General features: G+C 38.2%; 1 protein-coding gene across 5 annotated transcripts in view; it reads left to right on the forward strand.

The window, feature by feature from the left end:
* Positions 1 to 26,809, forward strand: part of FGD4 (FYVE, RhoGEF and PH domain containing 4) — a 234,582-nt gene that overhangs the window by 155,554 nt on the left and 52,219 nt on the right. For all 5 annotated transcript variants that reach the window (XM_070371331.1, XM_070371333.1, XM_005897001.3 and 2 more), the window contains exons 2-4: positions 3,031 to 3,183; positions 11,063 to 11,243; positions 16,271 to 16,778. In XM_070371331.1, coding sequence (XP_070227432.1) covers positions 3,031 to 3,183; positions 11,063 to 11,243; positions 16,271 to 16,778 — 842 coding nt within the window. The remainder of the gene's footprint in view (positions 1 to 3,030; positions 3,184 to 11,062; positions 11,244 to 16,270; positions 16,779 to 26,809) is intronic.

Below are 26,809 nucleotides of genomic sequence, written 5' to 3' on the forward strand. Positions count from 1 at the left end.
CACAGTTGAAGAGATGTTTTGGTTGTGTGAGGCAGTATAGACAAGGCTATAATAAGGCCATAAAGAGTGATCTGAGGTCATGGATCCAATGACAAGAGATTATGCCTGAAGAATCAGGAAATGAGTGGACTTTGCTTTGAAGTAAATCCAGCCTTAATTTGTGGAAGATCCATTCAACAGTAAGTTGGCAAAATATAACAACCCAGCACAAAGTTTTGCAAATAGGAGACAAAGTCACCCTAACCAGTCAGAGAGATTATCTGCCACTCACAAGTATCATGCAGAAGACAATAAATGAAAATTAAGCCACAGTGGGAACCTTTCCAGTTAGAACAGGGAGGTTTATGCAGTCACAGATGAGGCTGGATTAACTGAGGATATCTGATGATACCTTGCAGTTACATGTCTAGACATTTCTTACAGGAAATATGACCCAGCAAGCATGAGACAGAGGAATGCAAAATGGTTAGGACCCCACTCCCCATGCTAACATAATGTTGTATCTGTGCCCAAGATACCTGTTTAATCACCCCTCCTGGTTCTTGGTTAATTGGAATCTGAAAGCCTCTATTGTTAATAATAAAAATTCTTGGATGGGTAGACCATCTGGTTACAATTTTGGTTTCAAGTCCTTGTTATGCAACTGGTACCCAAATAAGGAGTGTCTCCAAATGTAAGTAGGCTGAGTCAGTCATAAACAAGCAAAAAGAAATATTCCTCTGTGTTGCTAATATCCAAGATGTTAGAAGATGAAGTGTTTAATGAAATGGTGCTGCTTAATTTTAGTCAAACTTCCTTTACCATGATGTGTTTGACCTAGACCATGGTCAACAAACTTTTCCTGTAAAGGACCAGATAATAAATATAGTAAAGATTTTGAACTTTGCATGGTCTCTGCTGCATATTTGTCTTTGCTTTTAAACACACACACACACACACACACACCTTTTAAGTATGTGTTTTCTGCATCTTTCACTCTATTTTCATACCTTGTGATAATGGTTGAAAGATGGGCTTTAAATAATGATCTATAATGAAGTTTCTGGCTGTGGATTTACTATCACTGGCAAAAGATTTGTAATCATGACTTGAATGGATTTAAAAGAAAATAGATGTGTAGTTGATCTCTTACGGCAGGCATTTCATCATATTCATCTGAGATGAATAAATGTAAACCCATCAGATCATATAAGTTTGCTATTCAGAAATTAAGTGCCTAGTTTTCAGTTAAAAATTATTTATTCAAGACATGTTTTGTTTTTCTAAATAGGTTAGTTATTAAAGTAGCTTCATCTTTTAATATGTAGCAGTGGTGTCTATTTTTTCAAAATTCAGTTTAATTTGCTTTCTCATTTACCCCCTCCAGCTGGCCCCCTTTTATTGTTTTGTTGCCATAAATCATCTCTAAAGCTGTATTCTTGATTTCACAGTGTCTCATTTTACTGTTACGTTACAGTTTCTGCCTCTGATTTGTAGTTGGGTTGCAGATTTTCACTGTTTCTGCCTCAAGGCCATCCTTCACTAGACCCCAGCAGGTAGTCTTTCAGATGCTAAACCATTCTTGGGCTATTTGTGAAACAAAAATTCTAATGCCCCTAAAAGACTAAGTGGCTAGATGGTACACTGTGGGTTTTACCAGATATACTTTGACTACTAAATTGATTTTTCTAAGAAGGTAGATAAGGTCATACATTTGAAAACTTAGCTTTTATTTCTTTCTTTATAATTTTACCAATATGCTGTCACATAATGTTCCTTAAACCTTGCATTCATGGCCTTTGTTATGTTTGGCTAAACAATGCTTTTAGTTGGCAGTCCATTTTAGCAGAAGGGTGCCTGATGAAACTCATTTAATGTGTTTTACCATTTGGTCTCTAATAACTTATCAGACAGTACTTGTAAACTATTAAATCTTCTAAAACTTGTTTTACCTAGATACATTTTAAGGTGTACCCAGAAAATAAAGCAGTATTATAGTTTTTAGTCAGTATTACCCAATAATCAGTTGAAGGAAAAGGGAATTTTTTTACTCAGTAGAAAGTTGTTGGGTTTTATTAGTTTTTCTTGTTTTGAGTAATAATTAAGGCCTTTTATCTTTAATAGATCTCATTTTAGATATTTGGATTGTATGAAAATAAACTTTCTTACATTATAGTTTCTTAAATGGCATACATACTTTTATTTTCTCCTAAACAGGTTCAGTCTGTTGTTAACACCACTGTGCAGCTGGAAGGAGGGAAAACTTAATATCTGTATAAAAACACTGGCATATGATTTCTTTAAAAGTCTCTGAAATTCAGTATTTATCAGAAATTGAACTGAGAATTGATCTGTTCTCTGTGTCTCATGATATATTTCAGTATTTTAAAGCATTGCAGTGTTTTAAAGATTTTGAGTTGTAACTAAATATGAGTATTACCTACATAATCTCATCTTTTTTGAAAACATGAGCATTGATAACATTGATTTGGAGTCTGAGTAAGTTAGTAAAAAGAGGGACATGGTGTGTGTGTATGTATTTCTTCATTTGTAATCAAGCCATTCTTCTAGAGTCTTCAAGTCAACTGTCATGTTCGTGCTTTCCTCCTTTGTTCTTTTGAGCCACTTGATGACTGGCAACTGAATGGACCTTGAAAAGGAACTCTTTTAGCAGATTCCTGCTGGGCCCTTTGATCCTGTCCTTCGCCTGCATCATAGCAGCTACATATTGTCCTATCTGTGTCCCTGCAAGGAAAGGGATGGGAGAGAGAAAGAGTGAGTGTGAGTGTGTGTGTGTGTGTGTGTGTGTGTGTTGTAGTAGAAGTCAGCAATCTCTTGTCAGCATATATTGTAAGGTTTCTCAAGCACACGGAAAGAGATTTTTCTTAGGAAAACTCTTGTCAAGGCCTGCACACATGGGAAAAGTATTTCGGTGCTTAGTCTTGTAACTGTGACTGTGTTTGTTTTATGGGGCCAGAAGAAATTAAATCACAAGACATGGTTATGCTCCACATCATTATTTACCTGTCTTTTCTTTTTGAACTCTCCCAGGCAGCAGTATCTGTCCAAAGATCACTATAGTTCCACCTTGCTTGAAAAGCAGCACAACCGCACTGATTGATCAGAATGCATCTGATGAAGAGGCTCAGGGAATAAATGGGAAGACGCCAGCAAAACACTTAGCTGCAAGTCCAAAGCCACAAGGTATGCTGTTGGGGTTGTTTTGATCAAGTTGGGTGCTTTGTTTATTGAAGAAAGTGACACAAAGGAATGATGATCACTCAGAAAGAGTTTTAAGCTATAAATTGAGGAATTGGGTGCATCTGTTTTTTCAGGAGAAAAGTCAGGCAGGGTTTCTACTCTGAAAATACTTTCTATATTTCCCTATTATAGCTCTTTTCATAAATTGTTTATATGTCCCCTTAATGGAAATGTGATCTCTTCATGCACTATGCTTGACATACTACAGAGCCTAACTTACCATTTGCATAATAAATATGTAATAAATTAATATGTACTTAGAAGTACTGTCAAAGTTGTCATGACTTTATAAATGTGAGAGGGTCTGTGAAACATCATTCTAAAACAGTGCTTTAATATACTTAGCGTAGGCTGCTGTCCATGGGGTCGCTGAGTCAGACACGACTGAGCGACTTCACTTTCACTTTTCACTTTCATGCGTTGGAGAAGTAAATGGCAACCCACTTCAGTCTTCTTGCCTGGAGAATCCCAGGGACGGCGGAGCCTGGTGGGCTGCTGTCTATGGGGTCGCACAGAGTTGGACACGACTGAAGCAGCAGCAGCAGCAACAGAATGTGATTTTAAAATATTAAGGAAGTGGGGCTTTTCAAGCTTCTTGGTAAAGTCATCCACAAAAACTGAGTCCCTTCATCCAGAAATTGAGCATCCAACAAGGGGAAAATTTTTAGTGATGAAAATCTCTAAATGCTTTGCTCAGTAACCATTTCATTTTACAAGTAAATTTCTAGTAAGTGGTAATTAACTTTAAGAAGCACAAAATTATAATTTTGATTTGGTGATTGAGAACAAGGTCTTTTGAAGTATAACACAAAACTATGCTACACTGGCTTAACGTGTAGTTTGTTTAAATGTATTTTCATTTATATCAAATGCTGAACATTAAATCAGGAAACAACACTAGGCGTTTTTAGATCACTATATTTTGAAAAAATCAATTTCTGTTTGGATTATTTGTATTTTCTTTGGTCTCTTTTCTTGTTCTTATGTTTTAAATTTTTCTGAAAGAGACCTTTAAAGGGAGGTTAGAATGGAATCTTCCCAATCAGGCTATTTTTCTTATTGTTCTTACTACTAGTTATATTGGTGATGGTATGAAATATGGGCTATCAAACAAGGTCAGATAATTGGAAATTCAAGTGAGTAACTCATTGATGAGTTTATAACCTCAATCTTTGACCATATTCCTTTATAACATTGTGAATATGAAAATAGAAAATTTTCTGATTATGATTAAAGCCATTTTATTTGTACAATACAAAATTCCACCTTGCTCATTAGTTGTAAGCTGACCTCAAATAAAAAATATAAGAAATAAATGCAATTCAATTTTATGTAATTCCCCAGATAAAAAGCAAGAATTTAATTATTGATAAAGACTGTTTTGGAAAGATGTATTGCATCACTTCATTGTTTTTAGTTCATTGAGATAAATTATAGCTGTGTTTTTTCTGAGCTGCCGTGTGCGAAAATAACCCTGCTCCTTAGGGAGAAAACACCAACTTTGCTGTTTGTAGTTCTGTTGAAGTCTGTGTATTGCTAGTTAAACATACGTGATTACTTTCTATCTTGAGTATGGATTTTTTTATATATATATATATATTTTGCATAACAACAGAGTATTTCCAGATATAAAATAAACAACATAGAGTATACTTTTTTCCAAAATATTCTCATTGTTTGGCCCTTTCCTGACCCCCTCCCTGCCCGGGCTAAACTTTTAGCTCTACTGTCACCCCTTAAATCTCACATTTAATCATCTCTTCTTTGGTTTTTCTCATTGATTGCAGACTGGTCTGCTATTTAACTCGTCCGTGTTGGTTTTTCTCTGCTTTTTACACTACTGTATTCCCTGTATCTCGCACACAGCGTACCAGGCCTTCAGTAATACTCACTGAGTGAATCTTGCTCCATCAACATGTTTCTTTTACTTTGTTTCTGCTATTCTTTGTTTAAAACTTAGAATGTATGCCATGTAGACACTGTTGTGCTATGTCACTCAGTCATGTCCGAACCAACTCTTCACGACTTGATGGACTGCAACCCACCAGGCTTCTCTGTCCATGGGATTTTCCAGGCAAGAATACTGGAGTGGGTTACCATTTCCTCCTTCAGGGGGTCTTCCCTTCCCAGAGATTGACCCAGCATCTCCCGAGTCTCCTGCATTGATGGCAGAGTTTTTACCACTGGGCCACGTAGGAAGCCCCTACATAGAGACCAGTGTCCTGAAATGAGACTATATCTTGATATTGTCAGATCAGCTGCCATATAGATCACTACTTTTTAACTTGACTGATTGATAGTATTTCCCACCCTTTAGCAGAGAGAAGCCACTTTTAATTTCTCCAAATCCTTAAGAACATTTGGGTGACTGAGGTTGGTTGAGAAATGAAGGTGATACCAGTGGGGACTTTCTGCTCAGACTGAGGGATTATCACACTGACACCTTTATGCCCACCTCCTGGCACATCCTTTATAAATTATGCATGATGCTGCTGCTAAGGCTTCAAGAGCCATTATGTAATTTTACTTCAGTTGAAGACTCTTATTCTAGATTAGTAATTCTCAACTGGAGATAATTTTGCAGGCCTGTGGCACCCACCCCAGCGCTAACTGGTATTATCTGGAGACATTTTTTGTCTTGCCACACTTGGGATTTGCTACTGGCATCTAGTAGGCAGAGGATAGCGCTGCTGCTGAACATTCTACAATGCACAGGTCAGCCTTTTCCACCCCTACTAACAAAGAATGATCTGACCTGAAGTAGCATTAGTGTGAGAAACTTGATCTAGATCCTAAAAATAGCTCATAATTAAATCTTGGACTTCCCAGGTGGCTCAGTGGTAAAGAATCTGCCTGCCAATGCAGGAGATACAGGAGATATAGGTTCCATCCCTGGGTTGGAAAGATCCCCTGGAGGAGGAAATGGTAACCCACTCCAGTATTCTTGCCTGAAAAATCCCATGGACAGAGGAGCCTGGCAGGCTACAGTCTATAGGGTAGCAATGAGTTGGGCGCATCTGAGCGTGCACACATACACCAATTAAATCATATTTGTTTGTTTGTCATGTGAAGTGCTAATAATATCATGGCTGCAATTTATTATGGTGATTTTTAAAAGGAGAGAATATTTACAACTTTTATTAGTAGTGATTATGTAGTAATATAGTTAGAGGTTGTTTTGCCTCAGAAAATACCCTAAGGCCTTGAGAAACAACGGTTTATTCGCTTCATACCAGTCCTACTAGTAAATCAAATTACTGAGCAACCCCGATCACTAAGTCTTTCTTGTTCACCACTTCTAATATTGGCCTATTTTCTGCCATGCTAGACATAACTCAAAAGAATTTCCTTAGCAGTTAAAGATAGTCATACTTTTTCTCTTAGGAACTTTGATCCACAACATTCTCCATAGTTAATTATTTTGATAAAGCCCACATACTGTCCCTTCTCAATCATTAAACTTTAATGTTTAAAAATTTTTCATCTTTGAAAGTCACATTATTGTTTCAATAATTTAAGTAAATAATTTGATTTACTCAATTGAGTAATTCATTTCATCTGCTTCTAAAGTAAAGCATTCTATATATAATGCTGCATTCTATGTATAATGCTTCATTCTTAACGTATGTTATAAATTTGTAATGCATTAATAGATCGGATCAGATCAGATCAGTCGCTCAGTCGTGTCCGACTCTTTGCGACCCCATGAATCGCAGCACACCAGGCCTCCCTGTCCATCACCAACTCCCGGAGTTCACTGAGACTCATGTCCATCGAGTCAGTGATGCCATCCAGCCATATAGCCAGCTGTTTTTCATATTAAGTAAAATAAGAGTAATAGAAACCTACTGGTAATCTGCAAATTTAAACCAGTGTTAAAGGAAAAAAAAATGTCACCTGCCATTCCAGTTCTACAGGGATCAAGCTGCTGCTGCTGCTGCTGCTAAGTCGCTTCAGTCATGTCCAACTCTATGTGACCCCATAGATGGCAGCCCACCAGGCTTCCCTGTCCCTGGGATTCTCAAGGCAAGAACACTGGAGTGGGTTGCCATTTCCTTCTCCAATGCATAAGAGTGAAAAGTGAAAGTGAAGTCACTCAGTTGTGTCCGACTCTCAGCGACCCCATGGACTGTAGCCCACCAGGCTCCTCCATCCATGCTAATATCCCACTAAATGTGTTCCCGGAGGAAAATTCGTGATGGAGAAAAACAGGGAGCATTCTTTGCTTTGGATATGCCATCCCCAAGGTAGTAAGATACCTGTCTAAGGAAAAATTTCAGTGACCCCAGATCATTGAATCTTCCCTACAAAGAAAAGCATTAAAGTCATTACCTTAAGATATCTTTCTGTTCGTGATTCAGTTCAGTTCAGTCGCTCAGTTGTGTCTGACTCTTTGCGATCAGTAGTAATCTTTTTGTGCTTGACTACATGTTTTTCCCAGCAAAAAAAGCTTATATTTATCTTGGCCCCTTCCTTAACTCTTTGGAGCAGTTCTTCAGATCTAACTGAGAGGCTGTCTCCCTGCTGTAGTCCTCAGTAAGGTCCCTGAATAAAACTTAACTCACAAATTTTCTGTTGTATATTTTTCTTTCAGTTGAGAGTGGCAGATACTTTCTTTTTCATTCTCTAATTATTTTGCATATTTGGAAATTTTTAATAATTAAAATTTTTTTGTTCTATTTAGTATCTGTACAGTTAACTCTAGTGGAGCCCATTTTACTTATCATCAATGAGAGACCTCAAAGTTAGCATGTCATTGCCATGTCCTTGACTAGACTACTGATCTCGCCAAACATTGCTTAACCTATGCTGTCAGTTGTTAGTTATATAAAACTTGCATACGGTTGAGCTCATTTCACATGCTAGCAAAGTAATGCTTAAAATCCTTCAAGCTAGGCTTTAATAGTACATGAACCAACAACATCCACATGTACAAACTAGATGTAGAAAAGGCAGAGGAACCAGAGATCAAATTGCCAATGTCCCTTGGATCCTAGAAAAAGCAAGGGAATTCCAGAAAAACATCTACTGCTCTTTTATTGACTACTTAAAGCTTTTGACTGTGTAGATCACAGTGAACTGTGGAAAATTCTTAAAGAGGTAGGAATACCGGACTACCTTAGCTGTCTCCTGAGAAACCTGTATACAGGACAAGAAGGAATAGTTAGAACCAGACATGGAAAAATGGACTGGTTCAAAATTGGGAAATATACAGTAGGACAAGGCTATGTATTGTTACCCTGCTTATTTAACTTATATGCAGAGTACATCACCCAAAAAGCCAGACTGGAAGACTCACAAGCTGGGATCATGATTGCCCGGAGAAATATCAGTGACCTCAGATGTGCAGATGATACCACTCTAATGGCAGAAAGCAAAGATGAACTGAACAGCCTCTTGATGAAGGTGAAAGAGGAAAGTGAAGAAGCTGGCTTAAAACTAAACATTCAAAAAACGAAGATCATTGCATCCGGTTCCATCACTTCATGGCAAATAGATGGGAGGAAAATGGAAACAGTGACAGATTTTCTTTTCTTGGGCTCCAAAATCACTGCAGATGGTGACTGCAGCCACAAAATTAAAGATGCTTGCTCCTTGGAAGAAAAGCTATGACAAACGTAGACAGTGTGTTGAAAAGCAGAGACATTGCTCTATAGTCAAAGCTATGGTTTTTCCAGTAGTCACCTATGGATATGAGAATTGGACCGTGAAGAAGGCTGAGCACTGAAGAATTGATGCGTTTGAATTGTGGTGCTGGAGAAGACTCTTAAAGTCCCTTGGAGAGAAAGGAGATCAAACCAGTCAACCCTAAAGTAATTCGACCTTGAATATTCATTGAAAAGACTGATGCTGAAGCTGTAATATTTTGGTCACCTGATGTGAAGAGCTGACTCATTGGAAGACACCCTGATGCTGGGAAAGATTGAGGGCAAGAGAAGAAGTAGGTAGCAGAGGTTGAGATGATTGGATGTCATCACCGACTCAATGGACATGAATTTGAGCTTGCTCTGGAAGATAGTGAAAGACAGGGAAGCCTGGCATACTGCCGTTCATGGGATCACAAAGAGTTAGACACGAGTAAGCAACTGAACAACAAGTATCAAAGAAGATATGTTCACTGAGTAAACCATAGATGAAAGAGTTATTTTATAATTCTTTAGACACAGAATGATAAAGAACACATTCACTTTCTCCTTTGCATATTCTAGTTAGGAGTACTGAAATTATTACTAATGTTAAAACTATTTGGTGGGGAGGTGGAATATTGTCCTGGTTTACTATTTTGGTATATATTTGTTCTACACAGAAAAATTTTCCTTAAAATGAACCAATATCACACTTGTTTAAGCCCCTTCCTTCTCAGTGGTTACTATACTATTCTTTCTACCCCCAAATATTATTATATCTTAGAAAATGGTATCGTTTTCATTTAAAAAAATGTCATTTTTTTCATTGAAATTTTTTTCTTGTTTGTGTCGACAGAGAAAGAGGTAGATTGTTATACCTATAGCACATTGTGTTATATATATGTTTTCCCTCCTCTCTGTAAGAATTGATTACTAAAACAGAAATGATGAAATCTAGGCCAGTAAGCATCAGACAACTGTCAGCTTGCTGAGTTTATAAAAGAGATGAGATTACTGAAAACCAGGGTAACCAGCTCCAGGAAAGGGGGCATGTAGTTAGAAGAAGACATGATTCTCCACTCGTTTTCGGGAAGTTAGGAAAAAGATTTTTAAAAAATGGAGATGATTCTGCTTGATTTATTGAAACATGTATAGTTATATATTATTTTACCCAAAATGTTAATTGAAGAGAAAAATGATACTGTACTGGTTTTCAGAATTGAAGTAATTCTTGTACTGATTAAGCATTTATGGCATATTATGTTTTCTCAGATACAGAATTTCTCATCTATTAGAGAAAACCTGTAGATTTTTAGTATTTTGGAAATGATCTGTTCATATTCTGTTAATTGAGTGGAAGACTTATTAGTAAGCTCATTATATGTGGTGTATTAATGCTAGGCAACTCTTAATGTAGCAGTCTAAGTTCTGTAACCACCTTTTGCAGATTTATGATGAGAAGCAGTGCTAATAATGGAAGAAGCTAGAGTCTGGGTACCAGTTATAAAATCTGATCAGCCTTGTTACCCCAGGCCAATAATCACTTAAGCTCTCTAAGCTTTCATGGACATAGGAGGCAAATAACGATCTATCTCAGAGGTCTGTAAAGAAAAAAATTCATCTAAGATCAAATGAGATACAGTGCTTTTGTTAACTGAGAAGATGCTCTAAGTAATGCAACATTATATTAATGTCATTTGTTGGTTTTTTTGTTGGCTTTATGTCTAACCTAACACCTCTGGATTTTAATATATCTTTTATCACTCTAATTATTACAAAATCTCTTTTATAGCAAGCACTGTATCTTTGGAATTCGTTTCAAATTTAGTACTTTCTCTGTTTAGATAAAAAAGTCATCTCTATGTTGCTATGTCATCTCTATGATGCTATGTCATCTCTAGTAGAGTTTGGAATGCCTTAGTCATATGTAGATCCATAGATGTTTACTAAAGCCATATTTTAAAATCACTTAAAATTAAAAGAACCTCTTGAATCTTGGATATCGGACTTCTACAGGACACAGAACAAGTGTCCAAGATAGATAAAGGTCTCTTGGTTAAGGTTCAGCTCAAATTTGACAGATCTCTTAACAAAAATTTGGTAATGGTAAAGATTTTTGCACCAAGAACACTAGGATTTTTTGCTTAGGAACAAATATCAGTGAAATACTGAATTCTTTGAATTTTTTTCTACAGTGCCTCCAAAGCCACTACATCTGCAGAATTTACCTTCGACCAGTATACACCAAACTCCTAGGCATAAAGCTTTATCTAGTGCAAAACCAAGGATGGAGGAAGTTAAACCTGCCTCTGCTTGTGTCTCAAAGGAAAAACCCAGTAAGATATCAGATCTCATCAGTCGCTTTGAAGGAGGCAGGTAAGAGCTAACTTACAATGGGAGAAGGCTGAGGGAAGACTAAAGCTGATTTTTGAAAACTAGAGATGTAGATTTAAAAATAAAATATAGTTTTTAATTCCATTAGGTGTGATAGGCCTTTAGAAAGAGTGAATTTTTAAAATGCTAATCTTGCCCATTTTGTCTTTTCATACTGTCCATGGGGTTCTCCAGACAAGAATACTGAAGTGGGTTGCCATTTCCTTCTCCAGTGTAAATGGTCGGAATTCTTCCCTATGACCTGTCTGTCTTGGGTTGCCCTGTATGGCATGGCTCATAGCTTCATTGAGTTACACAAGCCCCTTCAACATAACAAAGCTGTGATCCATAAAGGGGACAGAGGAGCCTGGCGTGCTATAATCCATGTGTTTGCAAAGAGTCGAACGCAACTTAACGACTGAACAACAGTCTTCCCTATATGAATTGTCATTTATCATGTTTATTTGCATGCAGTGCTTTCTGCCCCAGCCTTCTCATGACATTGTGCACTGTGCACACCTTGCTTCCTCTGTCTGTGTATGTCATTCCATGTGTTGTTGCTTCCTGTGGTCAGTCATTCCACTGGTCACTGGATATCTGGGTTGGAAGGGCAGGAAGTTATATCTGTCTGTTTCTCATTTCGTATACTTGAATGAACTTCTATGGGCCTGTCCCATCTTTTCTTTCTATTCCATTTTATTTAGTATAGATCTGTATCCATTCAGTCTGTTTTCCCTCTCCCTATACCCCTATACTGTTCTAGGTTCGTGAAGAGATACTGGCAGTACCAAATTTGTGTTAAATCTCTGTATTTATTAGATATAATTTTTTATTCTTTAGCTCTGTTTAAAAAAAGTAGCTGAAATGTATATTTCTCAATTAAAGATAAAAACAAACTCACACAAGGTACTTTTCTGCTTATATGACCCTCAGTTGTTTTTTTCTTAGAATTCCCATCACTGACTTAAATAGAATTTTTTTTTAATTTATCAGAAGGATTTTATTATATGTCAAAAGTATATATATAATCAAAGAATATATTTAACTTCACTTTCATCCTTGAAGCCAAATATTTCCATTTATTCTAGTGTAATATTTGGGAATGATAATCCATTAGGTGATTTCATTTTTTATTTGCAGTGCAGGACACATTTTTATTTATGTAGTGAATCATAGCTTGGAAATACTTTGAACAGCTTCTAGAAATTGTGACCAAATGCAAAACTGCAATGTCCCTCATTTGTGAGACTATATTTAGTAACAAATTCTGGAGAAAAGTAGTTCAGAAGCCTGTCTTCATTTTTCACTCTTGATCAATTATGGAAACTTCTCATAATATTTAAATTTCAACATTTCACTCTCTGAAGTAGGATTTTTAATACCTTTGGTATCTTAAATTATAGTAATCTTTACTAGAAAAGATTGTTTTCTGTGGCAGGTTGATTCTGTAGCACAAAGTGATGTGCCTCATGTTTGCAGATTCCCAGGCCCATGTCCAGTGACTTCATAATAAAAGGGGGGGGGATGGGCCCCAACCCCTATTCATATTACATGCCACAGCCTGTATCCTCAGATTTGGGTATAACTTTGGGAAGCCCCAAATGGGTCAATACTCCTCACTATTTTGGTAACCCAGTGTTATTTCTCTCCATACACAAAAAGTGCCATTTTTCCATATCAGTTATTTTTTCAATATATTCTTCCAAATCAATTTTCTTTTACAGTTAACAGATTCAAAGCCTTTTTTTAATGAAAAGCTTGAAGTTTGGCTCTAAGGAAAGATATGCTATAAAGTATGACATTTTAAACAAAATTGTTCTAAGAGCAGGTAGGCTGTAATGTGAGCATTTGGGCCAATCTGGTGAAGGGATGTACTTGTGGCAGAAATCCACTGCCAGTACAAAACAAATTATACATTTTTAATGAAGAATTACCCATAGGAACAGGCCCTGAAATGTATCTGAATGGGTTTCTGTTGCATTGTGTCTATAGGACTTGAATGGGAGGTTTTTATTTCTTGTTGAGTGAGGTTCATGTACCTGTAGTGTGGCTTCCCTCCCCACCTTATCCTACCCGACTCTCCCATGCATATCCTCTGGATGTCACTTATTACAGGAGATTCTTGCTTCTTGTTCACAGCAGTCCTTTCTAAAAATCCTAAGTAAGTCCAGAGTTTGGTTCAGAAGATCTTCTGAGGATCTTTCTTTGTGATGCTGGACACTGATGTGTCCAGGTAAAGGACAGTTTGATTCATATCTTGAAGGGCTTTTGGAGAAATTTGTTATTCATCAGTTGTGTCTGTCTCTTTGTGACCCCATGGACTGCAACACGCCAGGCTTCCCTGTCCATCACCAGCTCCTGGAGCTTGCTCAAACTCATGTCCATTGAGTCAGTGATGCCATCCCACCATCTCGTCCTCTGTCGTCCCCTTCTCCTCCTGCCTTCAATCCTTCCCAGTGTCAGGGCCTTTTCTAATGAGTCGGCTCTTCGCATCAGGTGGCAAAAGTATTGCAGCTTTAGCATCAGTCCTTCCAACGAATATTCAGGACTAATTTCCTTTAGGGTTGACTGGTTTGATCTCCTTGCAGTCCAAGGGACTCTCAAGAGTCTTCTCCAACACTACAGTTCAAAAGCATCAGTCCTTTTACACTCAGCCTTTCTTATAGTCCTTGCACATCTGTATATGACTACTGGAAAAATCATAGCTTCGAATATACGGACCTTTGTTGACAAAGTAATGTCTGTGCTTTTTAACACGCTGTCTAGGTTTATCATAGCTTTTCTTCCAAGGAGCAAGCATCTTTTGATTTCATGGCTGCAGTCACCATTCGCAGTGATTTTGGAGCCCAAGAAAATAAAGTCCCTCCGTTTCCATTGTTTCCCCATCTATTTGCCATGAAGTGATGGGACCGGATCCCATGACCTCAGGTTTTTGAATGTTTAGTTTTAAACCAGCATTTTCAGCTAGGCCTAAGAAATATGCTCCTAGAAGGCAGACATCAGTGGTGGAAGATGTCACGTTTACTTATACTAGCAACCTCCAACTTTTTTTTTTTTAACACCAAAAATATTTCATATTGTGGTATAGCTGATGAGCAATGTTGTGATAGTTTCACATGAACAGTGGAGTACCTCAGCCATATAGATACATGTATCCACTCTCCCCCAAACCATACTCTCATCCAGGCTGGTACATAACATTGAGCAGAGTTTCATGGGCTGTACTATAGGTCTTTGTTGGTTATCCATTTTAAATATAGCAGTGTGTACATGACCTTCCCAAAGTCCCTAACTATCCCTTCCCCCCAGCAACCATAGATTTCTTTTCTAAGTCTGTGGACAACCTCTGACTTTTATAAGACATTTTCCCCTACCAAATTTTTCCTTCCCTTCTTGTGATAGTAAACTTCACTGTGTTTTTTGTCTTCTCTGACTGCTTTCTTACCATTTGTTAGCCACATTACATTGGCCGCATTATCTAGGTTTCTAAGCCTGTATTGTGGGGTCCCTACTTTGGAATTATTTATGATATGAAACAAGATAATCTGTGTAAAGTGCTTAATGTAGTTTCTGGCACTTAATAAATGATCAGATCAGATCAGTCGCTCAGTCGTGTCCGACTCTTTGCGACCCTATGAATAGCAGCACGCCAGGCCTCCCTGTCCATCACCAACTCCCGCAGTTCACTCAGACTCACGTCCATCGAGTCAGTGATGCCATCCAGCCATCTCATCCTCTGTCGTCCCCTTCTTCTCTTGCCCCCAATCCCTCCCAGCATCAGAGTCTTTTCCAATGAGTCAACTCTTCGCATGAGGTGGCCAAAGTACTGGAGTTTCAGCTTTAGCATCATTCCTTCCAAAGAAATCCCAGGGCTGATCTCCTTCAGAATGGACTGGTTGGATGGTATTATTGAATTACTCTTATGATCATCATCACAATTAGTTACTCTGTTGTTCCCCCACTTTTTATTGAGCACTGTCACATACCAAGCACTTTGGTAAGAGGTGGGAATAAAGCAAAGAACAAGATTGGGTACATTTGTATCATCACAGAGTATTAGTCTGTTTTAATTTTTTCTCCTCATTAGGTTATAAGAATCTTTTCAAGACTGAAGTCCAGAATTTTATATTTTTCCTTCCTGGAATCCTAGATTTAAGTACTATATTAGTGTTTCCACAGAAGCATTTCTATATACTGTCAGTTAAACTTAAGCCTCTTTGAGGTGACATCTGAGCAGAAACATGAATGATGGGAAGGAGCAAACCACACTACTGACTTGGGGAAGACTGTCCTGGGCAGAGAGAATTGCAGCTTAGATATGCACAGTTGCTTATTGCATATGGGAATAGCAAAGTGACTAATATGACAAGAGCACAGTGAGTGAGGCGAGAATAGAATTTAATGAGGCCAGAGCTAGTAGGGGCTAGAGTATATGGAATCTTGTAGGCCGGGATTAAGATGCCAGATTTACCTTCAAGTCTTCGGGGAAGCCCTCCCTCAGAGTTTGATCTCTGTGGCCTACCTGGGGCTGGAGGGGATCTCTGTGGAAGCAGAAAGACCAGTTAGGATGCTGTGGCAACATGTGCAGTAAGGTTTTTGAGAAATGTGTCTGCTTTCCAGAGACAAATAATCTTTGGTTTCTAACCTGTTCATAAATTGAGGGCTATGACTATACTTGTCTTTAAAATGTTAAGAAAGTAAAAATCTTGGGATAAGGTGGTCTTATTAAATATATTTCTCACATCTAAGCCTTTACTAATTAACTATGTTAAAAAACAACCCACAGAAATGTTTCCAAACCTATAGGGAAAGCTCAGGCTTATCATCTTTATTTAAATGTTTATTTGAGTGTAGATAACATCCTGAACAACTGAGAGCTACTCTACCACTTTTTATCTAAGTTTCTAAAACCAAGGGGGGTGGGTGGATATCTTCACTAAATATCCCTAAACAACTGGAATAAATTTGTTTTTATTCTAGAACTTGTCCGTGCCAGCATTTTCATACCTCCTTTGTGTTTTATCTTTTAGCACTTTATCAAATTACAGCGATTTGAAAAAAGATCCTGCTGTGAACCTAAATGCTCCTAGAACCCCAGGAAGGCATGGATTGACAGACACACCTCAGCAGAAACTCCTCTCCCAGCACTCACTACAGAAGCAGGGAAATGGTACAGATCAATCTCAGGGTGAACAGACTTGTGTGGCTAATGGTATGGTAGCAGCACAAAACCAGGCGGAATGTGAGGAGGACAAAGAGGCCACTCTTAGCCCAGATACTTCTATTCAAACTTCTGAACCCTTGCCTGATACAAACTTAGTGAATGGAGAAAAACAAGAAACAACCATAGGCCCTGCATCACCCACAACAAATAACTGTCATGAAGATGCTTCTGACAGTAGCTGCAGGACTTTACGTGCCAGCCCTGTGCTTCCCCTGGAAGAGGAAAGGACAGACACAGAAGCCAAGGTACAAGAGATGGAAGGTGAAGAAAGCCCCCTAGAACTGGAACAGCTGGACCAGCACCATGAGATGAAGGTAAAGCATGAGTAGGAGGAAGCACTGACTATTCCACTACGGTTTGAACTCTATTTTATAGCATTTATGTGATGAATAAGTCTGATCACCCTCACCACCAATTCAGCAGTTTTCAAGCTCTAGCTGCTGATGCATGTTTCCCCTACTCTCTGAGGAGACACTTCAGTTTTTCTTCTATATAATTTCTGTTGGTCTCTCTATTATGATTGCAAGATTCACAACAGTGTAAAGACTTTGATATAGGAAAACCACAAACATAGTGTTTATATTTACATCAGAAATTGCTCCCCATAAACATATGGGCATCCCTAATAATAAACATAGGGCTGCATCCCCAATATTTATGGTCTGAGTAACAGGAAATTATTTAATCCTGAAAATCATCTTAGTTCAGTAGTTCATTTATAGAAGAAAAAATAGTTCCGGGAAGCTTAAATGATGTTCCAGACTCACAGTAAAAGCCCAGACACCTTGTGCCTTGACTCTCAGGCTGATATTGTATCCTGATTCAAGAAGTCACAAGCGTAAAAGCCTAATTGCAGTAAATGTCAGTGAATGCAGCAGCCATGAGTGATAGGCTAAAGAGAGGTGAGGCTGTGGCAAACTAGAAATTCACTTCCTTTCTAAACAGAGCAGCAGTTTGATAAACCACCTGAATGGCATTTCTAAGCTAATAAAGGGCTGATTTGCTGATGAAATAATATTCATAACCTACCTGTACTGCAGCAGAAACTTTTACACAACTTCAGTAACAAGACCACTGCATTTGTATTCTTTATTCGTGCCGATTTAGTGCTTTGGGAAGATCAATAAATACAGCTTTTACATAGTGAAAATTTAGAATTTGAAATTCCAATTCCATTTGGAATTTCTTAGATCAGAGATGCAATATAAGCATTATTATAGAGGTCCCTGGAGTGGAGAGTTGTTTATAATTCTGAAGACAAGGAAAAAAGGTTTCCATTGTTTAGTCTCTCTAATTGATTATAAATAATAATTTGAGTAGGAGAGTTGAGAATTGAAAATTGGACAATTATAGGAAAATTTGTAAATGACAAATCTAAGTCCTAAATCTGTTTAGAATTTTTTTTTGTGATACTGTATCTTAAGTGGCACTACCATATGCAAAAATTCAAAAAGACTGATACTAAAATATTAGAGTAAAAATGACTGATTGATGTGTTCAGAACTTTAAAGTGAAATCTTATAGTTCAATTCACAATGACCCTGAAAAATATCACAAATAGGCAAAATGCCAGAGGTTTAATTTTAAATTCTGACTCTGAAGCAGAGAAAGTTTAAATAAGGAAGTGGGTGGGAGAAAGTGAGTCATCCTTGGTAACAATATCTGAAACATTAAAGAGACAGGACCATACAAAGTGAATCTCTTTACATCTTGGTATGGTAGTAGATTTTAGTGTCTCTGTGCTTAAATTACTTTGAATGGAAGAGAATTTTAGAACCAAAGAACTCAAGACTCGTATCTGTCATTTTACAGTTGGGATGATGCCACCAGCCAGTATCAGTAAAACAGCAAGAACTGTTTTTATTAGGGGAAATATTTTAATTGGTGATGTTGTCTTGGTTGCTGGGTACTACTTTTTTCCCCCTGTCGTGTATTATTATGTATACATTTTCATAGATATGTCTTACGTGGTTTGGGAGAGACTTAATAGGGCTTCCTATTACATTAGTGAAACATGTACATCTGGTCTTTCTCCTAATGGGCATTTTTATAGTTGGCACATGCTATATGTAGGAAGAAAAATTAAATTTTCTCTTCAGAGCTGTTGATCCAAACACTACATGAGTCCCCCATCTAAAAAGGACTATTAGGATTTAATTTCTACATGGTGACCATGTGTTTCCCTTTGTTGCTCTAGTGCTTGTTACGTTGCCTTTCCTTGTTCCAAAATGCAAAGATAAATGTTAGTAGTGTTAGGGGGACACTTTTTATGTTAAGTGTATTTTACCACAATCTTAAAAGTAAAATTAAAAAATTTTTTGGTTAGTAGTGTATTGTGGACCAAACATTGGAACCAGGAATTTTTTTTTTTTTAATTGAAGTATCATTGCTTTCCTGGAGAACAGCATGGCAAATCACTCCAGTATTCTTGCCTGGAGAATCCCCATGGACAGAGGAGACTGGCAGGCTACAGCCCATGGGGTCACAAAGAGTCAGACACGACTGAGCAACTAAGCATATAGTTGCTTTACAAGGCTGTGTTCGTTCCTGTTGCTAATGATAAGTTGTTTCAGTCATATCTGACTCTGCAACCCCATGGACTGTAGCCCGCCAGGCTCCTCTGTCCAAGTTATATTTCAACAGGTTGACTGGTAATTTTTTTCTGAGATTTATTTAAAGTACTTCCTTTCTTTATACTTGTCAGTTCAGTTCAGTCACTCAGTCGTATCCAACTCTTTGCAACCCCATGGACTGCAGCACAACAGGCTTCCCTGTCCATCACCAACTCCCGGAGCTTGCTCAAACTCATATCCATCAAGTCATCAATGCCATCCAACCATCTCATCCTCTGTCATCTCCTTCTCCTGCCTTCAACTTTTTCCAGCATCAGGGTCTTTCCCAATGAGTCAGTTCTTCACATCAGGTGGCCAAAGTATTGGAGTTTCAGCTTCAGCATCAGTCCTTCCAATGAGTATTCAGGACTGATTTCCTTTAGGATGGACTGGGTGGATCTCCTTGCAGTCCAAGGGACTCTCAAGAGTCTTCTCCAACACCACAGTTCAAAAGCATCCATTCTTCTGCTGTTTTCTTTATAGTCCAGCTCTCACATCCATACATGACAAAGCTATGGAAAAACCATAGCTTTGAGTAGGTGGACCTTTGTTGGTAAAGTAAAGTCTCTACTTTTTAAAATGCTGTCTAAGTTGGTCATAGTGTTTCTTCAAAGGAACAAGAATTTTTTAATTTCATGGCTGCAGTCACCATCTGCAGTGATTTTGGAGCCCAAGAAAATAAAGTCTGTTACTGTTTCCGTTGTTTCCCCATCTATTTGCCATGAAGTGATGGGACCAGATGCCATGATCGTCCTTTTTTGAATATTGAGTGTTAAGCCAGCTTTTTCACTCTCCTCTTTCACTTTCATCAAGAGCATCTTTAGTTCTTCTTTGCTTTCTGCCATAAGGGTGGTGTCATCTGCGCATCTGACATAAAGTTTCTCCCAGCATTCTTGATTCCAACTTGTGCTTCCTCCAGCCCAGCATTTTGCGTGATGTACTCTGTATATAGGTGAAATAAGCAAGGTGACAATATTCCATACAGGAAGCCAAATATAAGTGTAAAGATGTGCACTTTTTAAGACTAACATTCATATAAATAACAGATATAATATTAATCTTTTCTTCCACCAAAGATTAAAGAAATTATGTAATGAAGTGGATGAATAGATGAAGGTGGTATACAGAATGTGGAGATTTATATAGACACGAAAAGCTTACATATTTATTTCCTGCTTATTTCCTGTTTTTTAATTGCTGTTTTACTACTTTTTTTTTTATAAATCTTGAGGATTTATAACTTTTTAACATATTCAAAAATTAAGATAATCATCTCCTGGGGGGAAAAAATGATAGAGAATCACATTCAGAAGTAAATTGAAAACAGAAAACCAGTGGTGTAATCCAAGTTAATTCCCTTTTCCTATTTTTCCTTCAGTTTCTTCTAAGTTTAATTGTAACTCTTAACATTGTTGATTAATTTATAAATATGAGTTATCAGTTTTCTGAGAGTTAAAACATAATGCTTACATAGGTTATCCATTTCTTATGACTACAAGTTCTTTTATAATCAAGCTTTATTTTGATTTTAAATTAATTTTTATTAGAGTATAGTTGATTTACAATGTTATGTTGGTTTCTGCTATACCCCAAAGTGAATCAGTTATACGTATCCGTATATCTGCTCTTCTTTAGATTCTGTTCCCATATTTAGGTCATTACAAAGGATTGAGTAGAGTTCCCTATGCCATACTGTAGGTTTATATTAGTTGTCTACTTTATATATAGTAGTGTATATATGGAGAAGGCAATGGCACCCCACTCCAATACTCTTGCCTGGAAAATCCCATGGATGGAGGAGCCTGGTAGGCTGTAGTCCATGGGGTCGCTAAGAGTCGGACACGACTGAGCGACTTCCCTTTCACTTTTCACTTTCATGCATTTGAGAAGGAAATGGCAACCCACTCCAGTGTTCTTGCCTGGAGAATCCCAGGGACAGGGGAGCCTGGTGGGCTTCCATCTATGGGGTCTCACAGAGTCAGACACGACTGAAGCGACTTAGCAGCAGCAGCAGCAGTGTATATATGTCAACCCCAGTCTCGCAATTTATCCCCCATTCCCCAATAAAACTTTAAATTTCTTTTGGTTCACATCTTGAAATATAAAGAGACAGCTTTAGTGGTCTTGTTAGATTTGAAGACAAGTAGTAAATTACTCCTATATTTCTTCTCTTGACAAATCAGCTTTTAATTCCAAGAAAGTGAAAGGCAGCACAAACAAATTATCCAGCTTTACTAATCAATATTCATTGTTGCTAGTATTATAATGAAGATTCCAACTAAAGTTGTAGGCATTTAAAAATGGCGTGTAGGATAATGGAAAAGTTTTCCCACTAACCATGTGGATAGTTCATAAAAGTCTTGAGGATAGCTTTTCATTATTTATTTAGAACTGATGGGAATCTCAGAAACTTCTTTACGTTATGGTGACTGTTTAGTCTGTTGGAAAGTTCTAAGAAAGAAATGAGAAAAAGTGAGCTTCAGAGAGCCTATACCTGAAAAAACATATATCTACTATTGTTCACTTTAAAAATTCAGTATGCAGGACTTCCTTTCCTGGGTCCTGGAGACAGAAATGAATAAGGCAGGCCCTTTCCACAAAGTCTCAGTCTGCTGAGGGGAGAGAAACATGAGTAAATCACCACGATGTGGTACAATAAGGGCTTAGGAAACACTATGAGAAAATAGCTGTGCCTGGAGGATAGCTGGTGAGGGGAAGGCTGTAGCACAACTGGACTTGACGGAGCAGTGGGAGGTGCTGGTGGTCCAAAATAGAAGGGAGCAGGGAGGTAGGGAAGAGGAGAGCATCTAGGCTGGGCACAGGGCTGAGAGTAGAAACAGGAGGGTAGTTGCCATGTCTAGGGATTTTTCTGGCCTCATAATAGAGGCCAGAAGGGCTAGTGAAATGAGTGTTGGGGTAGAAGGATAGGCTTAATGAGAAAATATAAGCTAAGGATAAATTGCAGTGGGTTTGTGTGCCTAAGTTGTATTTTTTCCCCCTGAAAGCACCGGAGATTTTTTTTTTTAAGATTTTTAAAAGTCTGAATAAAAAGTAATAAACCTCATAGAAAATCAAGAAAATGCAGCAAAGCATTGAGAATACAAAATCACTCATAGTTCTACCACCTAGAGAAAAGTGCTTTGATATCTAACTTATTTGCACTTATCAAAGTGCTTTGATATCTAGCTTATTTTTCTCAGCTGATTTAAAAAATTTTTTCAATAGCTTAATATATGGTCATTCTGCATCCTGTTTTGTAGGATAGGTATTTTCCATGTTATTTCAAGCTTTCCATAAGCCTAATACTATCTGTCTAAGAGGCATTTAATTAAAGCATGGAAGTGACATGATTGTACATCTGTGGGTTTTAGAAAAATGACTCAGATGAAAGGAAAAACAGATGGAGCAGGGTACATGGTTAGTAAGCAACAGTTGTATTCCAGGTGTGAAAGGAAAAGGTCCTGGATGAAGCAGAGGGTTAGGGACAAGGAAGAGAGATTTCTGAGAACTGCATGACTGGATATAGGGAATGAGTCATGTTCATTCCCTGTAGCTTCATTCAGTGAAGTGGCAGATGGGATGGCGTACCATTTACTGAACTACAAAGGAATAGAAAGAACAACATATTTGGAGGCAAGAAAAATTAATTGGCTTTAGACATAATAAATTTAAAGGACTTTTGCAACGTCCTGGAGAAGGACATGGTAACCTACTCCAGTATTCTTGCCTGGTGAATCCTGTGGATAAAGGAACGTGCTGGGCTACAGTCCATGGGTCCCAAAGAGTTGGACACCACTGAGCAACTAACACAACACATTGCAAAGTCCAGGTGAAAATATCTAAAACAAAAACGGAATATTCTGGAGACATTATGGATTATTGGTTAAGGATGAAAGCTATAGAATTAAAGCTTTAGGATTCTAAAGCTTTAGAATTAAAAGAGATGAATTCAGATCCCAGCCCCATTACTTCCCAGCTGTGTAACCTCAGGGCACATTAGTACTGAATTCTACAGGTCCTGGTTTCCTAACCTGGTTGAGATGACAGACAAGAAGGAAAGTGATTGTGTTTGGAATGAGAGGAGGGAGTAGAATGGTTAATTAGACTTCTTTTGTACTACTCAGCTTGTGGCACCTACAAGACATCCATTGGAAGATATTATGCAGGCGAAATAAGGATCTGGAACTCAGGAAAGAGGGTAGGAATGTAAGAGGATGTATGTAAGCAAGTGATTAATATTGCCAAAATAGAATATGTAGGAACCGGAAGAAGGCCAGGCACTGAGCCCTGAAGAGCACAAGCATAATCAAAAGGGGAACATAGTGATTTTTCCAAGAGGAGAAAGAAGGATTCTATTATGAGAATCACTGGGCTTCAGAGGGCAGAGGATGGGGGCCTGGAATTGATGAACTTGCAAGGACTGTCATCATTTAAAATGTGGAATTAGGAGTTATCCTGGAGACCTAGGCCTTTCCTGGGACATTATAGCTAAGTAGCTCAGTAAATCTGGGTATTCAGATTAAATACAGTGAATCTGTATTGCACATATACCATGTGCAAGGCACTGCAGTAAATTCAAAGAGGAAGCTAGCAGTTGAGCTGATTAAGATAAATGACCATTATTTAAGGTATCATGAGATAAAGGGGAAAGGAGAGCTCAAAGATAGAGCCAAGGTTTGGAGCATGGCTGAGAGGATGAATTACCTGTTGTTAGCAGAAATGGAGAAGTCAGGCAGTCTGGAGCTCACCGAGTGAGTGAGTGAGGTTCTGAGATACAGCCTATAGAGGCTTGGTGCTGGGTGTGTCAGTTTGAACCGCAACCTTTTTGGTACCAGGGACCAATTTCATGGAAAACAATTTTTCCATGGGCGGGGGCAGGGTTAGGTGGTTTAGATTTCACCTGGCGCTCATCTCCTGCTGTGCAGCCTGGTTCCTAACAGGCCATGGACCAGCAGCAGTCTGTAGACCGGGGGTTGGGGGTCCCCTGCCATAAAGACCAGTGGAGTATCTTCAAAGAATGGGACTTTGAGTTTGAAGACGGTGGAGAGATTAACTTTCGTGGTGCCTTGTGACCAAGACTCTGAGGACTCAGGTCCAAGATGGTGTTACCAGTCAGCAGTCTCTCCAGCTTGCTGAGTGGCCTGGAACTCAAGAAGGAGAAAGCAAACTTGGAGTGGGATTGGCCGTGCAGCAGAGCGAAGAACAGCAGGACAACAGAATCAGGGATTGGGTTTAACAGAATGTTAATATGAACCAGGAGATTTGGGGAAGTCAGGTGGTTGGAGGCCACAGTGTGCACAGAGATTCAGTTTAGTGTGGGTGTGACAGAGATAGAAAGATCAGAACTTGAAAAAACAGTGGTGGTTGTATGTGGCTTAAAAAAAACGAAAGCAAAACAGAGCAATAGGAAGACAGGTTCAAGAAGCAGACTTTCTCAGTTTGAATTCCATCTCAGCTACTTACCAGCTATGTGACCTTGAGCAGGTCATCTCAAACATCTGTGTACCTCAGGTTGCCTCATCTATAAAATGGAGATACTATTACCTACTTCATAACATTTTTACAAGGTGTAGATCTTTTAATAGTTGTAAAGCATAGAGAACAGTGTCTTGAAACAATGTGAGCTGTATATTTGTTAAATAAAACAAAAAATAAAAATCCCGTTTCCTCATTTGTAAATCTAGATAAATAGACTCATGATCTGAGATGTCCCTTGATAGACATTCAGCATATTGTGCCTGCTGAAGATCCCAGCACCTTACTCTTAGTTCTTCTTTAAACTGATGTACTCCTTACAAGATACACAGATACGTTTGCATGCCTCTTGCCTATTAACTTCAATTTTTTATGTTTTGTTTGTTTATCCTGCCTGAACACCATAGATTATTACCATGTAAAACGCTAATGTGTACAAGGCTTTACTGTCATCAGAAATATTATGTGACCTAATTACTTTGATATTCTGCCTTGGCTTGGGATAGGTTAATTTAGTTATTGATTCTGAGTATATATTATATTTTCTTGATGTTTGATCTATAATTTCTGCTAAACCCAAAGGACACTTTAGTCTGCTGCTGCTGCTGCTAAGTCACTTCAGTCGTGTCCGACTCTGTGCGATCCCATAGACAGCAGCCCACCAGGCTCCTCCATCCCTGGGATTCTCCAGGCAAGAATACTGGAGTGGGTTGCCATTTCCTTCTCCAATGCATGAAAGTGAAGTCGCTCAGTTGTGTCCGACTCTTAGCGACCCCATGGACTGCAGCCTACTTTAGTCTAATGTATATTAAATTGTGTATAAGAAGAACAAAGTTTTCCTCTCTTTTTGTCATTTCCAGTCTGATTTTGTGCAGGTAACCAAGTTGTTCTCCTCGGTTCAGGCTCTGTTCCTCTCTCCTCTGCAACCTCTATCAAAAAGATGTAATTTAAACCTTCAGATTTAAAGCTCTTACTTTCGAATTTGATAAACAATGTGGAGGATGTAGACTGGGAAAATATTGGTACTGGTCACAATTAGGCTTGGATTTTGCTCCCTAAACTTCCTGAAGGATCATGTTAAAGTAACAGACTATTTATGCTTGTGAGGCTGTATTGTGAGGCAGGGGAAGGAACAATGCCTGCATTTTATAGTGGTTGTCCTCTTTTTCTTATAATGTGTACCTAGTGATACATTTCTTCCTGATTACAAATCTTCCCTGAGACCATGTGGCCTTACTTATGGCATTATTATATGATCTTATTAGAATACAAAGTTTGTGTTTTATTCCCATGCCTTCTCATTTTCTTCTTCCCTAGATCCAGGGAGAGTTCTCTTATTTATAAGGTGGCAGCAGAATAAGAACTTTGTTTTCACAAACCTGAATTGAATTTAACTCAGTCACTTACAGGGCTTCCCTTGTGGCTCAGCTGGTAAAGAATCTGCCTGCAGTGCAGGAGAACTGGGTTCACAAAGAGTTGGACACAATTGAGCGACTTTCACTTCACTTCAGTCAGTTACTAGCTCAGATCATGAACTCCTTATTGCTAAACTGAAGACTGTAATTAACTGATGACAGATTTGGATAGAAATTCCCCATGAGCAAGAATCATCCATTCTATAAAACCTGATAATTTATGTATATATATATATATGTATATAGTTAGTTTTACATATAGCATATTGAGTATGTTATAAATATATATATGAAGAAGGCTATAAGAAATTTTAGTAGTTTTGATTCAGTGTTTTTAGAAAAAAACCTGCTTAAAAAGTGACATGAGAACATTTATTGAAGAATTATAAAGCATAATGTCAGTATCTGATTCATTTTTAAATAAGTTAAGATTCTACCCTTAAGGAATCTTTCAGGAAACAGTTGCTCATTGGCATTTCCATAATTCTTTTCAAAATGTCTGCTCCCTTTCTTGGTAGTTTTGAAGCATGTGGCAGGGAGTATGGCACTAATATTCAGAAGAGTGAATTGCTGGCTCCACACAAGCATTTTCAGCCTATCCAGTGAATGAACTCTGTGAGCTGCTCTTTGTCCCAGTTCCTGCCATATGGCAGAGTCATGCCAAAAGGTCTGAAAAGAGCTACAGGAGTTGGTGACATCTGCAAAGGAGATAGAATTGACACTGCAGTGTGCCAGCGGGTACACTGACTAATAACTAGGCTGACCCTAACCCTAGTGAAAAGGAGCAGGTCTCTGTGAAAAGATTATTGGAGGTTTAAAGGTACACAATAATAGCCTAGGAAT

Source organism: Bos mutus, chromosome 5, assembly GCF_027580195.1.
Source record: "Bos mutus isolate GX-2022 chromosome 5, NWIPB_WYAK_1.1, whole genome shotgun sequence".
NCBI lineage: Eukaryota > Metazoa > Chordata > Mammalia > Artiodactyla > Bovidae > Bos > Bos mutus.